Genomic DNA, 27,821 nt, shown 5'->3' with positions numbered 1-27,821 from the left:
GTGTGTATATCTTTGTAGGTTTCAACAAGAGTGTCTAGTTTAGATTGGAGAGCCTAATTGATAATTGTAAATCTATTTGACCATATTTAGTGTAAACCAATCGTAATCAATTGAATGGCATAAGGCCCCATACGGGTAGTATTACAATTGGTCTTTGTGGTTGTTTAATGTAAATGTCATAAATAGTGATTAAATTTAAAAGTACAAACACCTTGAAAGTAAATTATTTGTATAAATCTTTGTATCTACATAGTATTATTTATCTTTTTTGCATGAGCATTGAATATAAAATCTAAATTATAGATTAGAATACAAAAAAGAGAGGAAACACACAATCTAAATGAAAAGAATATAATTTTGTAGCAAAATTCACTCCCAAGGTTTATTTCTCACGGGACCTAACATTCCTTACATTTTCTTCCTAGTGTTTTTACAGAGACGGGAGTATGTTTCTTCAATCATGTAAAAGTTATGGGCCTGATGTCTTCACAAGCACTTTTGTATCATACAATGGTTCAATTATAGTATAGTATAATCCTACTTAAAGCACATTTTTGCTTATGTATCCATGCATTAATTATTTGGATTGTCTAAGTTGATAATGGTAAAAATTGAAACAAATATGAGGTGTTAAGTGGTGCCCATGCATTGATAGAAATTGAAACAAATATTATATATGAACAACACCTAAAACTTTTTGATAGTGTATTGAGCTTATAAAAATCAATTCTCTTGATGCTACTTCCTTTAATCTTAGGAATTAACTTGAATTTTATGTTGATTATTTTGTAGTAGAAATTGGATCGAACTACTTTGAAGAATTTATATTTTCTTCTCCCTTTAATAAAAGATTAAGGCAAACAATTTTTTTTTTTTTTTTTGCTTTTAAAACAATTGACGTTAGTTTGTCTAGACCTACCTTATCACATCACAAGGGTACGCCTCCCTAATCTCAAAAATGGGAGAGGTTGGACACTCATTCCCCTTTTTGGCTGAAAGAGGTGGGACATCCCGTTGTGCACAAATTCCACGCAACACGAGTAGGTGAGAGCCCAAAGCACGACCAAATGTTTGCAGCATGAAATTCATGTAACAAGGAAATCACAATAACTTAAGACAAACTTAAAAGCCAAAATTTTCTCAAGCATAACTACCCAAACGGTTACAGACCCAACTAAAAGGTCAGGACAGGACCAACAAGACTACAAGCCTTAGCTCGCTAGATTGCTTGACATTAGACAGGCAAGGAGGGAGAAGAGAATTTCTAAATGGTCCATGTTTTATCGCTACTGATCAAACTCAATGAAGAGGTGATCCGTTGACAAAACAAGCGAATAAACAAATCCACCTGAAACAACAATAGAGAGCAGTAGGTATCAAACTAATAAAGCAAATTCCTGTTATCAGTCCTCCAAACAGGTTTAATTAATATTAATTCCGTCTGATAGATCAATGATAGAACAGCACAAATGATCAGAGAGAAAACATTGATGATACTTTTGACTAATAAGAATGCTTCAATGATATTGATAACATGGCCTTACCATTCAAAGCCTGCCGAATAAACTAGCTGTACATATCCGGCTTCCAGAATCCCCGGAACTAATTTACCAACATCATTTGCTCCATTTCTCTTTCCTTTCTCTCCCCCCCAAAGTAAATAAGCAAATCATCTATTCCTGCACAACACCTACTTCTTGTTCTACACGCCAGTAGTTAGTATCATTGAACTCCAATATTCCTACGTCATCTGCACCTGTCTCAGGTATCTTTGACATGATGAGGTTCCTCCTCAGAGGCCCTGCCTCCCCCACTATCCCTTCTTTCAAAGCTTGCTCCATTGCTTTCTCTGTTCCTTCCAACTCAACCCCAACAAATTCCACATCCTCTTCAAATAAAGAGGGCACACTCCGTGAACTCACTTCATTCTCCTTCAGCCCATTGCCAGAACCCAACTTGCTAAGCAATCCATTTGGCAATTCAAGTCCATCATCAGAGACTGAACCCAGCATCGATCCCTCTGCTATGTTTGGTTTGAGATTTGTACAAGATTCCCCTTCATCCTTGAATGGATTCCCATCTGACACACCTACCATAAAATCTGATGATGGATCGCGCCATCCAACCCACTCAGGTTGAGCCCCCAATACATCCTGGTCAGTATTCAGAACTATCTCATCAGAGGTATCACTGGTAATGTTTCCATTCGAAATACTGGTATCAGAAGCAGACGCGTTGCTTGGAGACGAACTAGATTTTTTAGCTAATTCCTCTTCCTCCCCAACCACCACCTCGTCATCGCTACTACTACCACCATTGGCTGATCCTCCAGTGCCATTGAGATTAATCTCATCCATCCTTTCCAAAGGAGAGCTAGAGCTCAGAGCTTCATTTGCAACTCTATCTTCTTGGAAAGCAAACCAGTTGGAATTCGTAAAAACACAACTGCAGCACAGAATCGCCATTTACACCGTCAGGTATTTAAATGAAACAGCTGTTATTTGCGTTGTTTCTTTAGAATACCATTGTTTTTTGCGCTGTTTATAAATGAAAGTAGTAGGGATCCACAACTTGCTCTCAACTCCCAGGAAAATTATATTTCTCATACACTGGTAACAGTTTACCTAGAAAATTTCATGGCTGCTTACCAAAATGAGACAACAGAAATGATTTCTCAGGTGATCAGCCAAATTTTAGACTCATCCATGCTACACAAACTGATAAAACTAGCTATTCAGATCAAACAGAAAAAAACCAGATACCTGAGGGCTAGAAAAAGTACCTATCATGGTCATCTCCCAGTCTTAGTGATGATATAACAACTTCAGCAGATTCATCATCAAAGTAAACATCCTGCTCACAAAAATGCATATCAGAATGTTGGTAATGCAGTATTCAGCACAGAAAAGCAGTACACACAGATAAAAAGGTAATATGATAGTTCTTTTAATAGTAAACATGAAAGTTTAAAATGCTTGCAATACTAATAATAATAAATATCAAATTACCTCGTCATCCCGCTGAAGGGAACCATGGACCTATGCAGTCAACAAATTTGAAGAAATAATTATTGTAAGGATTAAAAGAAGGAACTTCTATAAGAATTAGGTATATTCTAAACAATCAGCACCAAGTGATACCTCTTCACAATCTTCATTGTCATACATGTTGTTATATCTAAAAGCATTGCTTATATCATCTGCCAATGCAGAAACATCATAATCACGGTCATGAAGTTCTTCGTCATCGCTATCCCTTGTCCTGTCATGCAATGCACTTGGGCGGCTGCAGATACAGGATAATGACACGACAGTTCAGCCAACTCCAATAAAAGTTAATATAAAATAATTCAAAAAACAAAGGCAACAGTCATTAGATTTGAACCCCAACGAGCAAGTTACATGAAAAAATTTCTCTTAATGAGAACAAACTAATATTACTACCAAGTACCAGCAAAAGAGTAACATATGCCTTTCCCCCAATTCACTTTTTTTTACAAAGCTTTTTCGTAACAAAGGTTCCAGAAATTAACTTTTTTCTGAGAAAAGGTGACTAAATGAACATCAAGTCCCCAAAACTATTTTTGTAAAGTGGTTTTGACAGCAGGATAACATTCACAAGAATTAGAATGGAATACAAACTTTAAAAACTTGACATTCCTTTTATTTAAAAAAAATGGTGGAATTTCATTAAGCCTCAATGGCAAAACGAAATAGAGGGCCTAGGAGGGGTTGACCTTTACAATGAGATTTTTTAGAGCATTTCAAATCCAATTCCAATTCTGCAGTATCTATTTCACTTGAAACATTGTTCAGAGGCAAGATTCTGATCTTTTGGTAGCCAACCAACAGATCAATTTGTTCTACTTGTGCTAAGTCAATGCAGATTGAGAGTTTAAGCATACATACCCACAAGCCCATCGGTAAACATTTTCCACAGTATTACGTTCTTGTAAAACATTAGCTTGCCAATCAAGCCATTCAGAATTTTCCTATGAAATCAAGTAAACCAAAGCAAAAACAAATGTTAGAAACGTAATGCAGAACTTAATTTTGGATAAGCAAAACTAAAATGTTCAATGAAGCAGATCATCTGAGAGATGGCAAAAGAATAAATATAGTAGCATTCCATGTAGAGACCTGTAGATATCCATTTATATGGTTATTTCCATTCGCCAACTGAAAAATCTTGTTTGCAATCCGCGTAATGTGCCCTATGTTGCCTATACGAGGTGACTTTCTTCCAACAGCACCAAATGTTGGCTGACAAATTCACAATGAATTACAACTAGCAAATGTAACAGGACCAAAATGATGACATAAAATTAACTACAATATACAGAATCATCAGACAGGACTATAAACAAAAAACTTTTGTACATATTACCATATCTGAGTCAGAAAGAACAGGATGCATATCGGCATGGACAAACTTTCCAATTAAGTTACAATCTTGAAAGAGATGATCAACTACAGTAGTACTATTGCACTCCAAGCATGTTAATATGATGCTCTCAACATGATGGTGCAATGCATTGTTGAATGGGAACCTGCAACCATTCCAAGAAAACATCAAAAGGCAGAAGCTTTCTCTATATGCTGCCAAAATCATTAGCTGATGAGGAAACTCACTCGAAAAACAGCTCTAGAACTCTCCGAATAGCACCAGACCTAACCAATTCTTTCTCAGCAATGTCATTACCAGTTTTCAAAAGCACGGCTATGAACTCCACAATCTGAATATCCAATTGCATGAAGAAATCAAAATATTAAAATAGGATTGCAAACTGTGGAACATCTCAGGTCACCTTGAGAAAAATAGTAGAAGTAAAAGCAACTTTATCATTATCAAACAATTCATCTGTTATGTTAAATAATTAAAGAGCTTCCTGGAACACCTCCAAAAACAAAAATGACAGCAGGATACAACATAGGCATGCAGTATAACCATATTCTAAAGAAAAATTACCTTCAGTCGATGCTTTCCAAGTGGAGGTCGTAGTTCACCATAAGTAGTAGGCAGAACATTTTCATTATCGGTCACATTCAAAAGCTGAAGTAAGTCATCTGCACCAGGTGATCAGATACGTCAGAGATTCTCACAACAGAAGCTCTTCAAGACAGAATCATGAATCAGGTTCCAAAAACAATAAGTTTCTTTTAGGGTTAATGACATGGAAGTCGACTGCTATTTTCTTCTTGGCAAGAGGAATGCTTATTTCGAATAAATATGTTTTTTAAGTTAAAAAATTGTATATTAAATACGAGTACAATCACAGATGCCGTTGAGAAGTAGGAGAGACCTAAGAAAAAGATTTCTTTTAGACTTTAGCGTTCCTGACATAAAAGACACAAAAATTGCCCATGGATTATGCTAACTAACAACTAGTGGGAACAAATATTTCCACTTTCAGCTAACACCTGTAAAACTCCACCCAAAGAATCCATCAAAGCTCAGGACAACTTACTCCCACAACTTTCAAAGGAGGACAGAAGTTCCCGTTCTCCATTCCCACAAAGAAATTACAGAACTGAAAGAAAAGCAAGACCTCAAAACTCTATACTATCATTTATAATTTGTGGATTTCAAAACCCACAAATTTATTAGAGCTAATTAGGCACTAATTACATAAATGTGTTGAGTTTCAGAGAAAAAGTAAGAGAGTATATTGAACAAATTAAACGAATTTTAACATTAGATCCATTGGGAAGCATGAAATCAGTAAACATAGGAACCTACGCACCCAAATATAGTGCAACCCAGATGAATCACAACCACAGGCAACTTGCATAAAACTATTCAATTATGAAGCCGATGAGGCTCTCTCATGAACATTAGTATCTTCAATAGATAAAACATCTGATGGGATAAGCCAATTCAGATTACTCACTGCCCACGCCGACAGTGCAAGTACTACTACCGTTCAGTTGTTTGATATTTTTACACTGTGTGCTCATTTTTCACCCATCTAACAAAATATCATATCCTTGAGAAAGGGCCCAAGGCAACATCACAAAAGCAACATAAAAACAACAGAAAATTTGGAGAAAAAAGTTACCAGTATTCCAGAACTCACCAAGCTTATGTAACATTGTGCTGATAGTTTCAGGATTAATGGAAACAACAGGTTCATATAAATGTTGACTTCTGAAAGAATAAACCAGAGGAGAGGAGCTTGATCTTTTGGGCTCCAATAAGGATATACACACAGATAGCGAATAGATAAGAGAAGATCTCGACATGGAGCCTTCCAATGTGAAACTGAGAATCCTCTCAACAAAGCTACATACACATGGACGATGGCATAGTCATATACATGAACATAAGCTTTTTTTTCATTTTTGGTAAAAATTGTTTGGTAATAAAACAAATTTAAAGAAAAGATAATATGTACCTTGGGCTAGATATTTTCACAGTCAGTGCCGAGGGAATATTTCGCGTGATAGCACAAAGCGTTTCTGCTGCATTAGCATGTACTTCAGGAGGGCTCTAATCGATGAAATCCAGGTCAGCAGTGACAGTCAAGATTGTAATTAACAAAAGAAAAAAGGAACTATATTATGAAAGAATGAAAGGAACCATGTAAACCCAAATTTCTCCATGACCCTGCCAAAACGTTTTTCACAACATTGACATGTATCAATCCCAATGACAGAACTTCAATAGCCAGATTTCTGAAAGGAAGTGCTCAAGAAATTTGAACATGAGCAGTGCTCCCAACAAAAGGCTGGTCAGTTTCTTTTCTGTAACTAGCAAATCGTAGGTTTTATTATAAAGGGAACTATTATTGTTGGACCATTCAACTCAATCAAGGTGTCATGCATGGTTCTTAAATTTAGCTCCAATTCCATCCCAAAACGACTAGTTGAAGTTACGAGGTTAAACAACTATATGACTTCTCTTGATGTTAACCCATGAAGGATTATTCTCACTAACACCTCATGTATAAGCCTTTTTTTAGTGAGATGATAATTTATTCAAAGGAGATAGAAAACAAACCAACTTAACAGGGCACTCCCTTTACAACAAGGGATTGGAGGGAGGCTCCATTTTTAGCAAGAGAGTCGGCTAGGGAGTTGGCTGGCCTCAGTACATGAGTCCAAAAACAGTCAAAAGGAGAAAGTATATCAAAGATTTTGTTTGAGTACATTCCAATGCCTCCAAGGGGGAGGAGACAGAGGAACACCAAGTGATAACTACTTGGGAATTGCCCCCAATGGTGAAGGGGCCGGAGAGGTATTTCTTGAAGAAGATAAGTCCTGCAGTAGAGCGAATAATTCTGCCTCTGTGGAGTCAGCTAGGCCCATTGGCCCCGAGTAGGTAATGAGGATATGGCTTTCAGCAATGCAGAAGACACCCCCATAGCCTGCAATTCTGGGACAACTAGGTGCACTCCCATCAAAGTTTAACTTGAGAGTAGCCGGAAGAGGAGTTCAGGCAAAATTAATGTATAAGCCTACTAACAGCCTAAAGGCATAAACAACACAAAAGAGATAATGAACAAAACAGGACACAAATTGAGCCCAACAAAGCAAACATCCTACTGCAGTACCATATTAGACTTGGGTCCAATTGCACCCCAAAATAACTATTTGAAGTTACGAAGCTTTTTTTCCCAACTAATAACCATATGATTTTTCCTGATATTAACCCATTGGACTTCACAGCTTTAACGCAGGATGATCTAACAAGGGTCATGTGAGTGAAAGATAGATGGAAGAGGAGAAGATGAGAGAGAATGTTTAGTTTTAGGAAAAGAGAGAAGCTTGGCATAAGTAGAGAGAAACGTGAGAAACAGGAAGGGAGAAGAGTGTGTATCGCTTCCCTATAGTTCTTATCTGTAAATTAAAAAATTCCAAACATGCCCTTGTAACAAAAAATAAATCTGCGTTTACATATACTAAGTAAATAAAACATAAACTATAAAAATATAAGGAATTCCACAATCCACCTCAAGTTGGTGCAGACACAGAAAATGCCCAGCTTGGAACATGCTTCATGTAAGGGCCTAGATGAAACTGTTTTGGTGAAGATATCAACCAACTAATTCTTCAAGACAGCATATTGAGTAGCAATTTCCTGGATTGTAATTTCTCTTTGATGAAGTGCCAATTGAAAAAAGTAAAAATTTGAAGAGAAGAAAGAAGAAATTGAAGCAGAGAAGAAAGGAGAACAAAAGACACTCAAAATTGAGTCTTCTTGTGCTTGACCCCCATCTTATTACTAAGTGAGTCTTAATACAATTTACAAAATTGCCCCCATTCACTTAAGTTCACTTAATCCCTTATATCTCCCACTACACTTATAGGAATTACATGAAATTTGGACTAGAGACATTAAAGCATGTTGAACAAAATAATATAAAGTCAAAGATATAAATAATATGTAAAATGACCAAACTGCCCTTCTCTAGGATTTTCAACACTCCCCCTCAAGCTAGAGCATATATATCCATGAGGCCCAACTTGTTACAGAAAATCCCAAACTTATGTTTACCCAAAGCTTTGGTAAACATCTCCAACCTGGTTATATGATCGCAGATACGGTGTGATAACTTTCTTCATCACTGCATCTCTTATAAAGTGACAGTCTACTTCAATATGTTTTGTTCTCTCATGGGCAGGATTTCAAGCAATGAAAAATAACTACCAGATTATCACAGTACATTGTTATTGGCTCATACCTTTGGAGATTGAATTCTTTAACTACATATTTTACCTACTTCAATTCACTAACATTATTGAGCCATGGTTCTATATTCCGCCTCAGCACTAGAACTAGCAACAACATTTTATTTCTAGCTTTTCCAACTTACTAAATTTCCTCCTAGAAATGCACAGTAACCAATGGTAGATTCCTATCAAGCTTAGATCCGTTATAATATGCACCTAAAAAAACTTCAATTCTCAAGGTACCTTGTGATTTAAAAAATAAACCTTTCTCCAAGGCTCCTTTCAGATACCTCAAAATTCTCAATGCCACCTCAAATATATTCTTATGAACATTTCTTATAATTTCTTGAATTATTTTACACTAAATTCTGTTAAGGGTTAGAAATATGATTAAAATTTCATAACAGCTAGTTTTAAAAAGTAGGATTTTCTCCTATAAATCCCCAAGAACTGTCTAGCAAAATCAATCAAGCTGCCTACATGAAATTCTAAGTTTCCCAAGCTCTTTCAAGGTTCTCACAAGGTTCTTTATTTTTAAATCCAACAAGAAGGTGATCATTCAAGGCTTTAGGCTCAACCGCTAAGAATTTTGTATGTATTTTCATATCTATTAAATACTTTTCAAGATACAAGAAATCTTGATTACATTCATTGCTTGAACTATTGTTTTCAAACTCAAAACTTCTTTTCAATCAACTTTATTTGTTTCACTTTATACTATATTCTAGAGCTACTGATATATTGGTTGTTCACCTGAGACTAAGGTGTAACATTTTATTTTTTGCTAATTGGTATATATGCCTAATTAAGAAACAATTGTATGTCATTAAAAAGCAAGTATCCCTTACATTAAGTTCAATTTGGTCTCAGATCAACAAAGTTGTAAGACGTACCTTTTTGGGTCTAGCTGGTAGCACCTACTGCTATTGACAGTGAGTCCATGTGTGCTTATGGGCAGGAACTGTCAATCGACTTGGTTCGTTGCTATAGGTGTCGTTAAGCATTTCATAGTAAAATTTTTAATTCCAGGGCAAGGGTTCCCAGAGAGTGAAGCAACAATTTGAAATAGTGATAGTGAACCACTATAAAAAATTAGGTGTAATGGATGTATTTGTGTTAAATTTTTAAATTATGAGAAAAAAACTATAGTGCACAAAACCTTTCAAAAAGTACATTCTTTATGGAAAGTAGACCAACATGAAATTCACGTTCACTTTCTCTTTCCCTGGGTAATCTACTTTCCAGGTGCACTAACTCCAGCCTTAGTAAATCCTAATCAAAGTCTATTTCCTAGAATGGACATCACAGAAGTTTCTAGTTTTGTTAATTTGTATGCCTATAAAGGCCTTCATATGTAACACATAAACTAATTTTGGGTTATTGAATAAAGTTCTGGTTTTTGTTATATATTGGATAAACTTATTCTTTGTGTTTATTTTGCTCCATTTGCTACTTTCCTAATTGTTGCAGAAACCCTACTTTTTGTCCTTCAAGTTTTACCCATTAAACTTCAATTGAGAGTGATCTAGCCCACTCTTTAGAGGAAGCACTCAACTTGTTATTCCTTGAATCTAAACCACTGTGTTGTGTCGCCTAGCCACAATATTTTGCTTCTTAATTCTTCAAGTAAGAAGATTACCTAAAATGGAAGAGCAATATCCTAAATTAGACTGCATCATCTTGGGGCTTTGTCCATTTTGCCTTATCCCGGAGCTTTTTCAAGTAGAGCATAATTCTTTTCAAACCATGCCAATGACCAAGTTTTGGTGTGTGCATATCCAGCTAACCACACTAATTGGAAACAAAATATCTAGTCTAGCAACAATTAGATAGATGAGTTTTACCAGCAAAATGCCTAAATCTTTCTAGATCAATGAGTCCCATTTCCTTCAGCCTCTTTGGATAATGAAAATATGGATCCATGGGTCTCTCTATTGGCCGGCACCCTCACATTCCAGTTTCCTCCTGTAGGTCTAGCGTGTATTACCATTAGGACAAAACCATCCCATATCTAGATAGTAGCACATGAATACCCCAGAAATATTTCAAGAAACCCAAATCCTTGGTCTGAAAACTATTTAATAGCCCGAGTTTCACCTTTTTGTATTTATGTTATATCACTCCTTGTTAGGATAATTTCTTTTTAACAAAAATTGAATGATCCACAACACATCTCCTAAGACCAAATCACCGAAGTGAATATATTAAACTAGGCTCGCGGCACGGTGGGCCTCACATAAAACTTCCAATTAAAAGCATTTTTAGTGTCTAGATTATGCAAGTCCTAATGAAAAAAAAAATATATGAGAACACATACTAAGTTCGACTTTTACCATAGGGGAAATGGTGTCTTCATAGTCAACACCATAGGATTGTTTGTGTACCTTGGCCACTAGGTGAGCTTTGAGACAAGCAACACTACAATCCGGATTGTTTTTCATTGTAAATGCTCATTTGCAACCAGCTAGTTTTTTTCCAAAAGGAGGTAGAGTCAATTCCCAAGTATGATTAACATGCATGGCATGTTTTTCCTTCTCTATGACAAAATGCCATCTAATTTTATAAGAGCCTCTTGATAAGACTAAGGAATGGAAACAAAGGACTGCCGCAAGAAAATTACAACTAGGAGACAAACAATTGAGTAGACACAAACTTTGAAATGGGATGAGAAGTTACTACTACACAAAATTTAAAATGGGATGAGAAATATTACGAGGTGATTTGCTATGTTGTTTGTGAAGAGCAATGGAGGTCATCAAAAGAAGGATAATAAATCAAATGTGTAGAGGAAGAAGAGCTAACCTCAAGCAAAAGGAGTCTACAGATGGCACAGGAATTGGAGTCTCAAGTGGGGAGAGGGCTTGTCAACCCTCCCTCAACCATTTGGCTCACATAAAACTTCCTATTAAAAAAGCATTTTTAATGTCTAGTTGATGCTAAGTCCCAATGAAATTTGTGGGTAAAGATATGAGAACACATACCCAGTTTAGTTTTTGCCACACGGGAATGGTATCTTCATAGTCATTATCGTGGGATTGTTTATATAACTTGGCCACTAGGTGAGCTTTGAGACAAGCAACACTACCATCCAGATTGTGTTTCATTGTCAATGCCCATTTGCAACCAGCTATTTTTTGTCCAAAAGGAGGGAGAGTCAATTACCATGTATGACTATCACGCATGGCATGCTTTTCCTCCTCTATGGCAAAACAACACCTAATTTGATTAAGAGCCTCTTGATAAGACTTGGGAACAGAAACAAAGGACAATGCTGCAAGAAAATTACAACTAGGAGACAAACAATGATTAAACAGAGACTTTGAAAAGGGAAGAGAAATACTGCTACAACAAATTTGAAATGGGATGAGAAGTATTAATAGGTGGTTTAACACATAGCGTGGTTGTTTGTGAACAGCAATGGAGGTCATCAAAAGAAGGATCACACACCAAATGTGTAGAGAAAGGAGAACTAACCTCAAGAGGAGCGAGTCTACAGATGGCACAGAAATTGGAGTAGACACATGAATAGAGAAGTCAATTGATGCTGGTGGTATGGGTGATACAATTACACAATTGGCCAAGGCATACCTATAGAGTTGTCAACCAGTGGAGAAGAAGAAGAGACAGTAGGATAAAAAACACAGTCTTCATAGAAAACGGCATCTGCTCAGCCAAATGCTTTCTAAAGAATTAGAGAGTTGCAAACACCAAACTACCTCTTTTTTATGCCTTCAATACGCCAAAAAGATGCACAAAATTGTTCTGGCAATAAACTTATTCCCTCAAGGACACAAACAATGAACAAAACATACTCATCCAAACACCAATGGAGAAAAGGAAAGAAAGTAGCCTCAATCTAGCATGACATTCTTCGTTGTAGAGATCCGCAAAGAAGCTAATTAAAGTGTTAATAATGGAGGCCTTATCCAAGGTTACTTCATGGTTAATGAACAAAGAAGTAACTCAGTTAGTCCTCTTACGTGCTGAGGTGATTGTATGGAAGAATTTGGTGTCGGCATCCCCTTCGGCAAGCCATTTATATCTAGCTCACTGCTTCCATTGCACTCACTCCCCATAAACAAGAGATTGAAATTTGTTTTGAAGGAGAATATGGCCAGAAAATTCAGTGGAATAAAGGCACTGCTCTTCGAGAGAATCGAGATTGGCAATCTGAGATTGGAGAGAGGACTTCTCAGCATTAGCAAAAAGGCAACAATCTAAGGACCAAGATTTTAGCTTGCTCTTTAAAAGTTTCAGCTTGTGAGAAAATATCCAACCATCAAAGTTCGTGTGGCTCAATTCAGACCACCAGGTCTTAACACAATCATCAAAATTGTTGTCAAGCAGCCAAGCATTTTCAAATCTGAAAGGAACGGGCCCCCCATTTGCCAAAATTGGTGTTAATTAAGATGGGCCAATGATTTGATCCGGCACGATCTTGCACCATCCCACAAGCATCCTCATATAGTGTCAACCAATCACCAGTAGCGAAGAAGCGATCTAACTTGGACATAATGGGTGAGGATCTATCAAGTAAAGGATTTGTTGGAGAGATTGATTTCCTCCAATTCACAACTCCCGATAAAATCAGCAAAGCTATGCATGGTGGATGTGATTTTGGTGGTTGGGGAGGTTCTATCATTGCAAAAGCGAGTTGCATTAAAGTCTCCACCAATGAGCCACGGGGTTTGCAAATTTAGGAGGAGGTCAAAAAGAACTTCTCTCATGGTAACGAGTGGGCCCATGATACCCCAAAGCTAATATCCCAAAGTTTGATTCCAATCAAACCTAAACTACTAGAGACGATAAATCAAAAAAGGATCACATTATGTCTGTGAGTTGACTCCCGCTCTAATACCATTTCGAATTTCTGGAATGATAAAAAAAAAATTAAATGATGCATGATGATATTTAACAAAGAAAAGCAAAAATACAAAATCAGGAGAGCAAACCCCTAACAACAAGGGATTGGAGGGTTGCTCCCTGCTTGGCAAGCACATCAACTGTCGAATTTGTAGATCTCGGAATGTGAGATCAAATACAAGAAAAGTGTGAGGTAATGCTTAAAATCTCCATTTAGATAAATAATTCATTGACTTGTTTATATATGAGTACAATGAGCCTCTATTTATAATAGAGGAAACAAGTAGAATCTAATTACAATTAACTAAACTTGTCCTAATTACACCTAAAGTCACATACTTTAAGATAAGTCCCAAAACAATTAAACAATTGAACATAAATAGAAGACCAACATAACTAAAAAATCTTTAAATAAACACTTCTGTGAGACTTTCTCCTGTGAAACTCCTCATAGTCTCCACCATATTAATTATGGCTCTTGTGAGACTTCTTTTTGTGACAGCCATAAAAGACTCTTTTATACTTGTTCTTCGACATAATCCATATAATGAAGTCCTCCAAACAACTTGGTAATGTGCTTACAAAACCCCTTGTTAAAATGGGAATATGTGGTGTTTTATGACAAGCTGGATCCTTTTGACATTTATTCTCCAGCTTGAGGGGAGTATTAAAATACTGGTATAGGAGTATTTTAGTTATTTCACATTCTCATGGATTTCATTGAATTACAACAAGCTAGACTTCATATTAGGACTTTAGTTTTCAATTTTCATTGAATTCTGACTTGTATTTAGGAAGTTATAAGTTTGTTTATAACGAAGGGCAGAATTGTCCTTTCCTTGTAATTTTCACTTAACTGAGATCATTAAAAGAGAGGGCTCAATTTCTAAGCCTTCATCCAACACCACCTCAAGTGCTGCTTCTCCCACTTTCTTGTCTCCTTCTTTTCTCCCTTTCTTCTCCTTTAATCCATTCAATATTGCAACTTTACAAAATTTAAAGTACCCTTGAGGGCAACGATAGTAATCCTCACCATATCAATCTTAAAGGCAGATAACAATGTATGTCAGTTAAATTCTGGTCAGTCATGATGACAAAACTTGGCACACACAATACCAGACTGGGCAGAGACCCTGAATGACAGTGCCAACTCATTTAAGAGGTAACAAACTGGGAAAAGAGAAAACATCGTAAAACAATATGGGACAAAAGAGAGACCAAACATGGGCAGTGGACATGTTTTAACTCACACAAACAAGATATTGGACATGTTTTAAGTCAAAAAAACCCAAGGCAGCAAGAGACTCAAACTGCCATGAAAAAAACAAACTTCGGCAATGGCAAACAGAAAACAGGACATCAAACGACACTCTGTGTTTAGGTTCAAGAAAAGAGAAGCTAGGCGAGGAGATGAGAGGAATGTATGAAACAGGAAGGAAAAGAGAGATTGTGTCTCTTCTCTTCCATAGTTCTTTTTTCTTTTCTTTTTCATGAAAGGAGGTAAACACTTTATAAAAGAGGGAGAGAAATATACAAACCTAACTAAGAGGGTCTTCCTCCACAACAAGGTGTTGGAGGAAAACACACTGCTTAGCTTCCATAGTTCTTATTTATAAGTAATGAACTTAGAAAGTTCCAAAAATACCCTCGTAAAAAAAACATAAGTCTGGGCCTACATATACTAAGTACATAAGAAATAAACTATCAAAATATAAGGAACACAACAATTCCCACTAACAGTTTTGTAGGTCAGAATGGAGAATGAATCTTCCATTGACTTGATTGGCCAGATTTGTGTCTAGTCCAGGATCAGACAACTGGCTCAGATTTTATTTATTTTTCAGTAAATTACACCAGCATCATTTTCCTGTCAAAAGCCTACACAGAGGAAAAACCATGAGCGATGAGCCTCCACAGCGCAATTCTCTCTCTAGTGAAACTTACATGCACTTAAGAAAATAAAAGAAGAAAAGAAAAGGAAGAATAAAAAAAAAGAATAAAATGGTGGTTCTCAGCTCTCTTTAGTTGTTGTTCATCTAAATATATGAAGACAAAAACAAAGATCGACCAAGCCTAGTCTAACTTGTACTATCAACCAACTCACTTAAAGACATGAAATCAAGGTCGCCATGCATATGCCAATCTAACATGGGCTGATCTTCTACTTTATTTCTTCCTATAGAAACAATAAACTATTCAACATAGAAAGGCATCTAATACTTACAGATGGGCTCAATTTGTCCACAATCATTTCTAGCAAATTGCTATCAGCTAACCACTGCATCACATCCACAAAATTTGGAAACATATGGTCTTCAGTTCCCACAAGCCGAACCAGAACCTATGGAAGAAACATTTTGAAGAAAGAGGTCAACAACACGATGAACAAAGCACAATACACAGATGATGCATACCAACACAAATGAACTGTCAATTTTTTTAGATGAAGAGAAATAACATTATTTCAGGGAAAAATAACTTAAGGGATGCCTGAAAGTGAAGAACGAGCTCCAATTGCAATGTTGGGGTTCTCTAATTTATGACTTCATGAATTTTTCAATTCTAACAATTTCTTTTTTTCTGGGAGAAAGAGTGCATTTCATTAAAGCCCAAAAAAGGCAAGAAAAACAGAACTCAAGAGAGGGGACCCCTTACAAAGAGGGATTGGAAAGTAACCTCCTCTTTAGCCAAAGAATCAAAAAAGCTATTTGCTGATTTGGGAACATGGGATCAATCAAAAACAAAGGAGCAAAATCCTAAATTTCATAAATTTTCTAACAACTTAAGAAACCAAAACTTATGTGCATGAAGCAACAATCTTTTTCTTTTAAAATTTTAAACCAAGACATTATTGATGTGATAGTCACTTGAATCGTAGATTTTGAATTTGATTTACTCCTACGTCTTCAATGACATGAAGGACAACAGTGATTATTTTTTCATAGAGGTGAAAAAGTTTTAGCTTCATCATTAATACCCTCTTTCCTTCATAAAACAGATGAAGAATAACTCAGAAATTATGTCAACAATTTTGGAACATGCTTTCCATGCACTGTGTTATGTTTTTCTTCTGTTTCTAAGAAAGATTTACCTAACCAGTGGCAGCAATGTACTCTGATGTATAAAAGCATAGAGCCATGTCAATTTTTAAATATATCAAAATGTAGTTTAAGCTTAGAGTACACCCAAGACATATTTGTGCCCTCCCAACGATGAAAAACAGCACCCACCCCAATAGTTTGAGCTTAGGTTACAGATAGAGGTTTCACGTCTTGAATTCATGACCCATATCATGCACAAAATAAATCCAAGACATAACATCTTACAAGGGACAACTCTAAAACATGTCAAAAACTCTTTTTAGATTAAAATTAAAAGAAAAGAAGAAGTAAAGAAACATGCCAACTCATTAGTATAGCATTTGTACTATTTTTCTTTAAGAATACATTCTTACTACTTTGCCGGTGTTCTGCAGCCAAGCCGCCTCCCTAGAAGCACTGGCCTGTTTTTCATGAGATTTTGGATACTGTGCCTAGCTTTCAATGTTCTTGGCATAATGTTCCAAGTTCACCCAATTGTGCTATTGACTCTTTAGCTAAAGAAGGGGTGTCCCTCCAATCCCTCATTGTAAGGGGACCCCTTTCCTATTCTTGTAATTGCTTTAGAATAAAACCTTCAACCCCCCCCCCAAAAAAAAAGCACACTTGTTTGATTTTTTTTTAAAAAGTAAATCTAACAATTGTTGAGTTGACACAGTTAACCATTGATGCGATCAATCTCATCCTTCAATCAAAAAACTTTGCTGTCCTACCAACCTCCATCACTTAATAGATCACTGTTTGGTCATAAATTCAGATAGTATGGCATCACTTGCATATTGCCTTGTTAGTAGTTAGTAAAGATATATACTGTTGAAATTGTTGAAATACATGTATAAGGGCATTTTGGTCATTTCCTATTGGTGTGTGCCTCCCTAAGTGTAGCAGTAAGTTAGTCAACATGTAAAGTCTATGTTTCAAGTCATTCTGATAAGTAGTTAGGGAGTTATTGAATTTTAACTAATGAGGGGTATTATTGTAATTTCTCTGACTGTCACTTAAGCGAGTTAATGAAATAGAGAAGGATCGAGTTCCAGCCCTAACAAGTGCTTATTCGACGCACTCTTTCCATCTCTCACTTGCCTCTTCTTCTTTTCTCCTTCTTCCTTCTATCTATCTTCTTCTTTGCTAATTCTCATAATATCAAAGCAATGAAAACGAGCTTAGCAGTCCTATTAAACCTTGTTCTTCCACTCTACCGGCCTGCGACCCCTACTCTAGAGATTTCACCAATTTTTCATATCAACCTTTTCCTCTTCTTTTGTGTCATAACCACTTGGTTGATGGCTTCTGCTGCTTTTTAAGCAGTTCCTATGCTTGTTTGTGCTCCTAGTGGATTTACTCCTGCCTTGACCTGAATCTGGGTCAGGCCTATACCTACGCAGACTTGTCCAGTTTGTGCTCTGAATGCGCAGTTGCATAAAGTGATGATTTGGTTATTCATTGCTATTTCTCATATACTTAATGAGAAACAAAAATAAGAAACCTCATTTTTTGGTGTATCTCATGAAAAGTTCCTCTAAACTACTACAAATGAAAAAATTCCAAACTCATGGCTATCACATATCACATTATATTCAAGGACAAGACCATGAAACAATAGCAAAGAAGTCCTACCAAGTTCGTATACTAGGTCATGAATTACATCGCAATTATATGATGTCATTTCAACCCTTTCGCTAATGTGTTGTGACTTATTGTAGCTTTGAAACACCACTTAAACGAAGCAGAGGCCCGACTATCAATGATGGTCCAATTGATTCACTCAGGTACCATAAGAAAGACATCCAACTTAAAACCTTAAGCTTGAGAGGCTCAGACAAAGTTCACTAGGTCGTAGTTGACTTCACAATTAATTGGATATCAATATACACTGATACAGTGAAAAACAACATCCAACCAAAATGCTGAACCCTGAGGTTCAGCCTATGCTCTTTTTTTTTTTTTTTAAATGATGCTGAATTTTATTATGAGAGCTCAAATGAGCAGATTACACGAGGGAAAGCCTTCCCAAACAATGAGACATTGTTGGGAGGTTCTGGATTTTGCCAATTTATCAGCCAAAGAATTGGCTGATCTAGGAATGAGGTTCCAATTACAATGAATGGATGACACAATGTCAGCAATACAATCAGCGATTGGCCAGTGGCGCCAAAAAAAGGAGTTTTCTTTTGAACACCAACTAGCCTTGAAGTTGAATCTCTGGTTGTTTCACTCTAGCCATATACACCATAGGACATGCGCAAGGCATGCCAAGAGAATTATCTTGCCTAGCTTAGGAAGGCGTATCCCCATAACCATCTCAAAGGTGCCAAAAAGGTCCTGATGTAGCCCCATTCGGAGACCAATCTTCTGAAATATCTTCATCTAGACTTGCCATGAAAAGCCGCACTATAAGAGAACATGCTGGACTGTCTCATCGCACACACCACAAAGGGGACAAGTGCGATCGGGGGTGGTGTAACCTCTTTTATGGAAGTTGTCAGAGTTGAGGATTTGTTCCCTGATGGCCGTCCACACGAGGAATTTGATTTTATTAGGCGCTAAGAGCTTCCATGCCAGGTTTGCCTTGTGCTCATGCATGTTGTAATATTGTTTTCTAATGTGGGAGTAGGCGGATGCAACTGTGAATCGGCCATTAATGTTGGGCTTCCATATCAGTTTATCAATTGCATGCTCACGAATAGTAGTGTTGCTGAGTTTGGAGAGGAGAGAACAAAAAGCAGTAATTCCCTCATCATTTAATCCCCGGCAAAACATAAGACTCCATGAGTGATCTCTCCAAGAATCAGCCACTGAGCAAGGGAGGTCCCTCGCCACCCTAGAAAGTCCCGGGAAATCCTCGGAGAGGGAGCGGACACCATTCATCCAACCAAAAGAGGAGGGTCCTTCCATTGCCTGTGTGAAAGGAAGTTGCATCTCTGAATACTGGGAGGAGCTTTTGAATTGATTTCCATATCGGGGATAGGAGCCGAGTAGCGCCATCCTCCCTCCACTTGGCACCCGAAGGTTGAAGATAGAACCTGACCATATCACCCCATAGGCTGTTATGCTTGATGTTGAAGTTCCAGATCCATTTGAGCAAAAGGGCATTGTTCATCTCTTTCGTAGGCCAAATGCCTAAACCACCCCGATCTTGGGGCATGCAAATATCCTTCCAACTCACCAAATGGTATCTGAAGGTGTCCTCTGATCCTCTCCAGAGAAAACGACGACGGATGGCGTCAATCCTATTGCAAACGGAGGCCAGACAGTGCATGAATGATATAATAAATAGTTTGGCAGTCTAGCCAAACAAGACTTGAGGAGAGTGAGCCATCCAGCCGTAGATAAAAGCTTGCCCCTCCAAGTAGCTAGTCGCTTCTCAAATTTCTCAGTAAGGGGGGACCAAAGCGTTGCCGAAGGCCGAGAGTCAAAGAGTGGTAGTCCAAGATATGTAGCTGGAAAATTTCCCACTGAGTACCTCCAAATAGTCAGCCATTCCTTGAAGCACAAGTGAGTCAATATGATAGCCTAGGAGGGTGGTTTTCTTCCAATTAATGTTTTGTCCAGAAGCCAGTTCAAATAGTCCCAATACAGCACGCAGTTTTCGGATTTGATCCATAGTACCAACCCCAAAGCAAATTGTATCATCTGCAAACTGAAGGATCGGCACATCAAAGGCTGCACAGTCCATCGAGGGGAGAAGCCAACCCAGGTTTTTGGCCGCATAGATCAAAGATAATAGATATTCCGCTACCACATTGAAGAGCAAAGGGGAAAGGGGGTCTCCCTGCCTGATTCCCCTGGATCCCTTAAAATAACCGCAAATCGTTCCATTGAGAAGAACGGAATAGCTTGCAGAGGAGATGCAACTTTGAATTCAAAAGCGTCATTTTTCCCCGAATCCCATCTTCCCCAAGAGAGTGTCCATAAGCTTCCAGTTAACTCTATCAAAGGCTTTCTCAAAATCAAGCTTTAGGATGAATTTGGGAAGCTTTAAAGCCTTAAAATGGTGGACGAGCTCGTGACATGCCATGACCGAGTCTAATATATTTCTTCTCTTGATAAAAGCACTTTGACCATGATGGATGGCAATAGAGAGAACCGCCCTGAGGCGATTGGCAAGGAGGTGCGCACGGGTGGTGAGGTTGATAGGCCGAAAGTCAGAAGGAATTTTTGCCCCTTCTTTTTTAGGGATGAGGGCAATAAACGAAGCTCCGATGCTCCTATATCTGATGTCATGCTGATAGAACGAGTGGACTATGCAGGCAATATCGTCTCTGATGAAGGGCCAGCATCGGCGATAGAATTCCCCATTGAAACCATCCGGACCCGGAGCACGATTCAAAGGAAGACCCAATGCTGCTTTTTCAGCCTATGCTCTTAAACTACATTCCACTGACTTTATATCTAATACGCAATTATTCTCAAAATCAGATATTTACACAATAAAACCTGTACTGGGCCCATATTATGATACATGTATCATCCAATATGTCTCGGATTTTAAGGGAGACATTGCAGGCATCAAATAAATCATAACGTGCAGGGCATAATGCATTTTGGCATTTTGGATGTTACATAACATGTAATGCCCAATAGGTACCAGGTTTAGGGAAACCTAATACATACTGGGTTCCCATAAAGCACTCCTGAACCAAATTACAAAAATAAGACAGTACTAGATGCCTTTTTTTTCTTTAACTGCAGTATCAGATCTACTTGTCACATTGTTTCAAGGGAAACACAGCAAAATAGTGCTTTTTTCATAATCAATGGTCTATAAAACTTAGAGATAGTTAATTGTAGTGGAAGATTTAGATCCTGACCTCCATGATTGATGTGATTCCGATCAGATCAACCAACTTACAGAAAATATCTTGATGGGCCTGAACAAGCCACCAAAGAAAAGGTTTATTCAACCAAAAAGTTTCATAGCTCAGAAAATCAAAAAGATACAGAGCTAAACAATATAGCAAGAAATTTAGTTACTTGAACATAATCCATCAGAGGCACTGTCTTTCGCATCATGAGGCATATAAGAACCTAGAAAATGACAATAATCCATTAAGCAGCCTATTAAAACAGGTGATCTATTAAAAATATCAAACTTAGAGAAAAGGTTTAAACATATTAGAAAGATGATAACAACTGGAAAATTCAATATACCTTGCTAAAGTAGCCAGCCAGTAATGTCCCATGATGGTGGTGTGGTTCCAGGAAAGAGAAGAGCAAGTTCATCAACTGTAGCAGTAAGCAAAACTTTAGAGTAATTATTGAAATGATTTTGCAACTAAAGTGAAAGCTTGAAAAGAACACATACCGCCTCATCCTCAACTAAGATCTTCAAGATTACATCAATTTCACAGCTGAATATCTCACAAGCAATAAAGGGAAACCTAAATCATTGCATGAACCAACACATGAGACCAGATAGAACAATTTGACAATGACAGTTCAAATCAAACAAAGCCAAGAAAAGAAAAGATAAACACACACATAAAAAAAAAAAAAATCACTTAGCAATTATAGGAATTTCAATAGGCATGGATCATAGTGACTTACTTGAAGATTCGTTTACTTTCAGCATCTTCCGGAGGTTCCTCAACAATATACCTAAGTAACTGTTCAACATGAGCCGCATCTCGAAGACTGAAAAATATGAAAAACAAATGTTCCTTAACAACTTCATGCCTCCCAAAACTATTAATACAGTTACTGAGCAAAAGCCCGTGCACACCTAAGATCGAAAACTTGCCTCACATGTTTGTCAATAAGACTATAAAGAATTATGGAAAAGATGGGATTTGGCAACAAATGGAGATTCTAGATCAGAAGTTGTGTGGGCTCGGCATCGTACTCCCTCCTCATTAATGGCTCAATATGTGGTTATTTCAAAGGGACTAGAGGAATTAGACAGGGAGATCCACTCTCCCCGCTTCTATTCAATATGGTTGGTGAATTTCTATATGCGATGTTCTACTCGGCAGGTAATCTTGGGTGACTCCCTCCTACTAGTACCAGTCAAGCTTTTAATATTCTCATTCTTTAGTATGCAGATGATACCATCATTTTTGGAGTCAGCAACACTGATAGTGCAAGAAAGATTAAAGTTGTGTTGGGGCACTTTGAGTTAACCTCTAGTCAGAAAGTAAATTGGGGAAAGACTTCTCTCATGGGCTTCAATGTTAGCCCACTGAAATGGCAAGTATATTTGGCTGCACAACAAGCCACCTACCTGCAACATATCTTGGTTTACCTCTTTTCATTGGGCGTATATGCAAGAGTCTTTGGAATCCGGTGGTTGAAAAAATTGAATCCCGCCTTGCATCATGGAAGGGGCGTCTACTTAGTAAAGCCGGGAGGCTCATCCTTCTCAAGTCTTGCATAGCAGGAATCTCCAATTATGCCATGTCCTTCATGCCTTGTCCTGTTGCAATTTGTAAGGCTATAGATAGGCTAAAAAGAAGATTCCTTTGGAGGGGATCGAGCGATGCTTTTAAGTATAATTTGGTTAGTTGGGATGAGGTATGCATGCCAAAGAATATGGGCCGCCTAGGAATCCGAAAATCTAGGGACATGAATCAAGCGTTGCTGCTAAAATGGCTATGGAAGTTCAATACCCACTCCTCAAATCTTTGGAAGGAAATGGTTCTCGCTAAGCTGGGTGGGATCCCTCATTGGTGGATGTCTGGTAGGAATTGAAGAGGATTGTCCTCAATATGGAGAGCTCTATACCTTCTACTTCCAAAATTTCACTCTGCAAGTAGATTCTATGTGGGCAATGGCAGATCGCTCAAGTTTAGGGAAGACTTGCGGATAGGGCAGTAGCCTCTGCAGGCTGCATTCAGAAGTCTTTTTCTCCTCATGTCTCGCAAAGATATTTTAGTAGCAGAAGCTTTTGGGGGGGGGGGGGGGGGGGTATGAACCTCCGTCCTAGAAGGGGTCTCTCGGATAGTGAGGCTTTGGAGGCTAGTCATTTGATGGACCTTGTTGCTTCGTTTAAAATTCGTCCTTTGGAGGCCGACAAGCTCATTTGGTGGCCGGATAAAAGGGGTTCTTTAACGGTCTCATCCGCATATGGCTTTTTAAATGGTGGTAATTCGTCTTGGAGGGAGAATGAGATCAACTTTGTATGGCATTTATGTGCCCCTCCAAAGATAAAATTCTTCATGTGGAGTGTCTGTCAAGGCAAGATTCTCTCGACAGCCGAGTTGAGAAGAAGAGGACACCCCTCCATTGATCCCTTGTGCCCATTCTGCAACTCTGACGTTGAAACTACAAGCCACATTCTACTTCAATGTATGTTCTCTTGGAAGGTGTGGACCAGCATTCTTGGAAAGTTTGGGTTACAATTCTGCATGGCGGCTGATCTACTTTCGTTTAGTAAATCTCTCACTGGTACCCCTTTGCCTAGCCTTGGAAAACTGATGTTTTCTGCCTGTGCCAGTTTCATACCATGGGGGCTTTGGAATGAGCGCAATAAAAGACATTTTGATGCAAAATGTGAAGCTTCAAATCGGGTTGTGGATCGAGTGGTAGGGCATATATCAACTTGGCTTTTGACCAAGAAAGCCTTGTCTCCCCATCTGGGCTCCTCTATTCGTGAAAACTGGAGAAATTTGGCTATGATGCACAATGGGAAAAAGCTTCCGGTCATGCAAGAATGGACTCCTCCTGATCCTGGTTATCTCAAGTTAAACTTTGATGGCTCGTCTCTTGGTAACCTTGGGATTTTTGGTTTCGGAGGAGTTATTTCAGATCATTCTGGTAATCAGCTTCTCACTTATGTTGGCCCTCTTGGTATATCTGACTTTACGTCTGCAAAGTTATATGGTCTCCACGTCTTCAGAGATAAATGCAATGGGCCTCTTCGGTGACTCAAAAGTGGTTATACGCTGGTGTGAGAATGCATCCTCTCCCCCATGGAGACATTGGGATACCTTTAAGGAAATTTTAAAAATTACCTCAATTATTTCTTGTATTTGGACTCACATTCCAAGATCCGCAAATTCGGTGACAGATGTGCTACAATCGCTGGTTGTAAGGGACAAGCTCCCCCAAATTTTGTAATTTCTCTCGTTTTTATTAATACATCTTTATCAAAAAATAAAAAATAAAAAAAATAAGACTGTAAAGAGGCTCAAAGAAATGATTTCAAAATCACATAAATTTTCAACCATGATGTCATGAATAAAATTATGACAAGCATCACAACTTTTCACTCATTTATCCTGTACTTTTTGGAATTGTGAGTAGGATCTTGTTGAAGAGAAAAAGAAATAATTGAGGAACAGAGTCAGAAGAAGAACTATAAATATACACTTTTCATTTTTTAAGACAAATATAATCAGTTTTCAGATGTTACCCAAAAGAAAATTCAAGAAAAAAGCAGATAAAGGAAAGAGATGATAAAGCGTAGACATTTTTATACCCTAACAAATTCTGTATTACTTTGAATGTGTCAATTTTTTTCATGTCTTAGAATGACATGAGATTTTTATCTTGGGTGTTTCAGATAAGCTGGAAGTAAGATGACCCAAGACTTGGCAGGTGAGGAAAAGAAATCCCAAGACTCCCCAGCACAACCCAATTGCAGTAGCCAATTGAACCATCCATATGTCAGTGATCATACACCTACTTTCTGTACAAACTAGAGATTGACTAGTGAGGCTGGTTCTAAGAACTGCAAATGGCACAAACAGTGGATTTGCAAGGCAAGTTTGATATCTTGAAATCTATTACAAGACAGGAGATACAAAAAATTTAAATGAAAAGCTATACAAATTTATGAGGCGACTGTTTAGTCCTTTGCATTCTTGGATTATTTCTTCCTCATCGAGAAGCTCCTCCAAGGTGAAGTTTTCCTTATCCAAGATTGATTCAACCTATCGGAAAAAAGGCTCATGCAATCAGCAGAAAACATCATAATTGCAGCACTTGGAGTAAAAAAGAGGAAACCCAAGCTCATGCACAAAAATAGAAAACCAGATATCCAAACAACAGAAGGATATTTCTCATACATTCAATATTTTCAGAAAAGCACTTAGGAAAGGATGTGAAAGATTGTCAACTTGTAAACAACAGTCAGCAACCCAAAGTACAAATGCCATTTCTTTACCATTTTTTTGCATGGAAAAAAATGCAGTAACCTCCAACAGAGATGGCAAATCTCTGCCTTCAAAGTCATCAAACAATCCAACAAACCAAAATTCCTCATAAATAAGGGTAGCCCTTAACTAAACAAAACTGTGCTTCAAGTGCAGAAGTAATGAAACAGCACAACAAGTTGAAATAAAAAAGAATCAGAGAACAATAACAGAGCTTCCTACCGAGCAAGGAAGACAAAAAGCTGTTTGCTCCTCTTAGTAAGAGGTAGAAACCAAATTCAAAGCTCAAAGCATACCAAACATTTAGATCACAAAATTAAAATAATAATAATAATGTAAACATACAAAAACAAGAAGAAGATACCAACTGCTTCCAGCCTAATAACCAAAGTAGGCAACTTCCAATGAATCCACTCTCACTAACTCATGTGATCTGTAACAGAAAATGAGAGATAGATATCTTTGAGGAATATCCTCAATCAGAAACGGGCAGAGCAGCAGTAGCAAAACCCAAAACTCAAAACCATAACCAGGTCGTGCACAGACACTCGGTTGAGAATTTTTGAAACATAAACCCACCAACTAAACTGACTTAAATGGAGGCAAAGTCCATATTTCCTTCTCTGCACATCAATCAATAGCAAATCAGCAGACATCCGAACCCGAAGAAACTTTAATCAGAGAAATAGATGACTCAGACATCCGCTTACACAAAAACCCAAACGCTTAAAATTTCTTAATGCCATAAATTCATCCTCAAACAAAGCAGCATAATTTGAGGCAAATATCAAATAGAACCTTCATTTATTATTTTTACTCACGGCAATCAGCCATATCGAAAAAAAAATCACTGAGTAAGCTCATAGCATCAAAAAAAAAAAACTAAAGATAAAATGTGCCAGTCGAAGCGTAGGAGACGAGTGAAGACTGTCGAGTTCCACTTACAGGCGAAGATGCAGAGAGGGCAGGCATGCGCCAAAACATCTTGACAGAAAAATGAGAGCTCGTCGACGCAGCTGCAGAAACCTGTAAACCCTAAAAATATACAAGAAATGGAATTAACCCGCTCTACTGAGCTGAAACAACAAAAACAATCAGCTGAAAGTAAAAGGACAAACAAAACCCTAGAGTAGCAGCTACTAAAACGCACTCGGTTTGAGGAACCATAGAAAGAGAAAGACATCCAGAAAGACGAAAAAAGGAGACCTACCCCCCTTAGTCGAAGAGGGAAGCAGCCCAAAAACACCCTGCAGCACGACGGTGATACTGACGCAGCGAGTTGCAAAAGTACAAATTGGTCGGAATTTACTAAACCTCCATAAAAAGAGATCGCCCGATGCTAAACTGCGCCTGCTTCAATGTGTGTTCCCGATCCGTGCGCTTGTCCGAAACCCCGATTGTCGCGCGTGTCGGTGTCATTTGTACCACCTGCTCCACGCCGCCAACCCTATAAGTCGCTTGACACGTGTCGGAACGACTTGATGAGGAGGTATTGGATTAAATGACAACAGCCCAGACATATCTAACACAATTCGGTAACGTAAAAGCGGAATCATAACCGAAAATTGTCGAGCTTTCCTCGTAGGAATCTCCTTCCAATGGATAATTATTAAAAAAAAAGCTTAATTTTGATTCGAACGAGTGAGCCGACAAAGCCTGTTGCCTGTTTCAAAGAGGGCTTCTGACTTTGCAACTGACGCCTTTGAACTTTGATTCATTATGGGCTTCGAGAGAGGCACCATTCAACAGGGGACACATCAAAATTTTAGTCAGATGAGCCAAATCAGATTGTTCGAGTTGAATGAATCAAATCGGATCACGACTCGCTGATCCAGTTGCCAAACTCGGGGGCGATTGACAGGGAACTCAATCAGAACAAAAGGGTCAAGTCCAGTCCTACTCAACCATTGTCAATTTCAATATGCTCAAATCGCATTTCTGTATATTGACTACTAGAAAGCCCAAACATGGTCTTCACAACTCCAATTGGCATATTTGAGTCACAAATAACATATACTAGGAGAGATTTTGATGTCAAAATCAACACAAATTTGGTAGTAACCCATATTGCCCTCGAACTCTTAAAGTCATTCTGG

At 38.0% G+C, this 27,821-nt stretch overlaps 1 protein-coding gene across 3 annotated transcripts; it reads right to left on the bottom strand.

Moving 5' to 3' along the window:
- Positions 1-1,047: 1,047 nt before the first annotated feature.
- LOC137950333 (uncharacterized) lies at positions 1,048-26,999 on the bottom strand. 3 transcript variants are annotated; one of them, XR_011111937.1, is made up of 21 exons: positions 26,936-26,999; positions 26,671-26,760; positions 25,400-25,503; positions 22,181-22,267; positions 21,939-22,014; positions 21,785-21,859; positions 21,608-21,661; positions 21,445-21,504; positions 15,760-15,876; positions 6,395-6,489; positions 6,077-6,282; positions 4,969-5,066; positions 4,632-4,735; positions 4,387-4,549; positions 4,140-4,262; positions 3,909-3,991; positions 3,141-3,285; positions 3,009-3,038; positions 2,783-2,853; positions 1,545-2,445; positions 1,048-1,348 (listed from the first exon to the last, which is right to left on the bottom strand). XR_011111937.1 is itself a non-coding variant. In XM_068796740.1 (20 exons), the coding sequence occupies exons 2-20, from the start codon at positions 26,707-26,709 to the stop codon at positions 1,674-1,676; spliced, it is 2,502 nt and encodes an 833-aa protein (XP_068652841.1). In that variant the 5' UTR covers positions 26,710-26,760; positions 26,936-26,999; the 3' UTR covers positions 1,373-1,673. The 3 variants fall into 3 exon arrangements, 2 of the variants coding, with proteins under 2 accessions (XP_068652841.1, XP_068652849.1); XM_068796740.1 differs by lacking the exon at positions 1,048-1,348 and having other exon boundaries at positions 1,373-2,445; XM_068796748.1 differs by lacking the exon at positions 1,048-1,348 and having other exon boundaries at positions 1,373-2,445; positions 26,671-26,751; positions 26,936-26,953.
- Positions 27,000-27,821: the final 822 nt, after the last annotated feature.

This window comes from Aristolochia californica, unplaced genomic scaffold, assembly GCF_029961685.1.
Source record: "Aristolochia californica isolate CCGP_79_NKW_82.1479 unplaced genomic scaffold, dmAriCali1.0.hap1 SCAF_1, whole genome shotgun sequence".
Lineage (NCBI taxonomy): Eukaryota > Viridiplantae > Streptophyta > Magnoliopsida > Piperales > Aristolochiaceae > Aristolochia > Aristolochia californica.
This window is presented reverse-complemented; position numbering and strand designations above follow the sequence as displayed.

Coding starts and splice junctions, on each gene's coding strand:
- LOC137950333 (XM_068796740.1), bottom strand. CDS start 26,709: ATGTTTTGGCGCATGCCTGCCCTCTCTGCATCTTCGCCT. Junction 22,015..22,180: donor GAAAGTAAACGAATCTTCAA/GTAAGTCACTAT, acceptor GCAATGATTTAG/GTTTCCCTTTATTGCTTGTG. Junction 3,286..3,908: donor GTTTACCGATGGGCTTGTGG/GTATGTATGCTT, acceptor CTGTATCTGCAG/CCGCCCAAGTGCATTGCATG.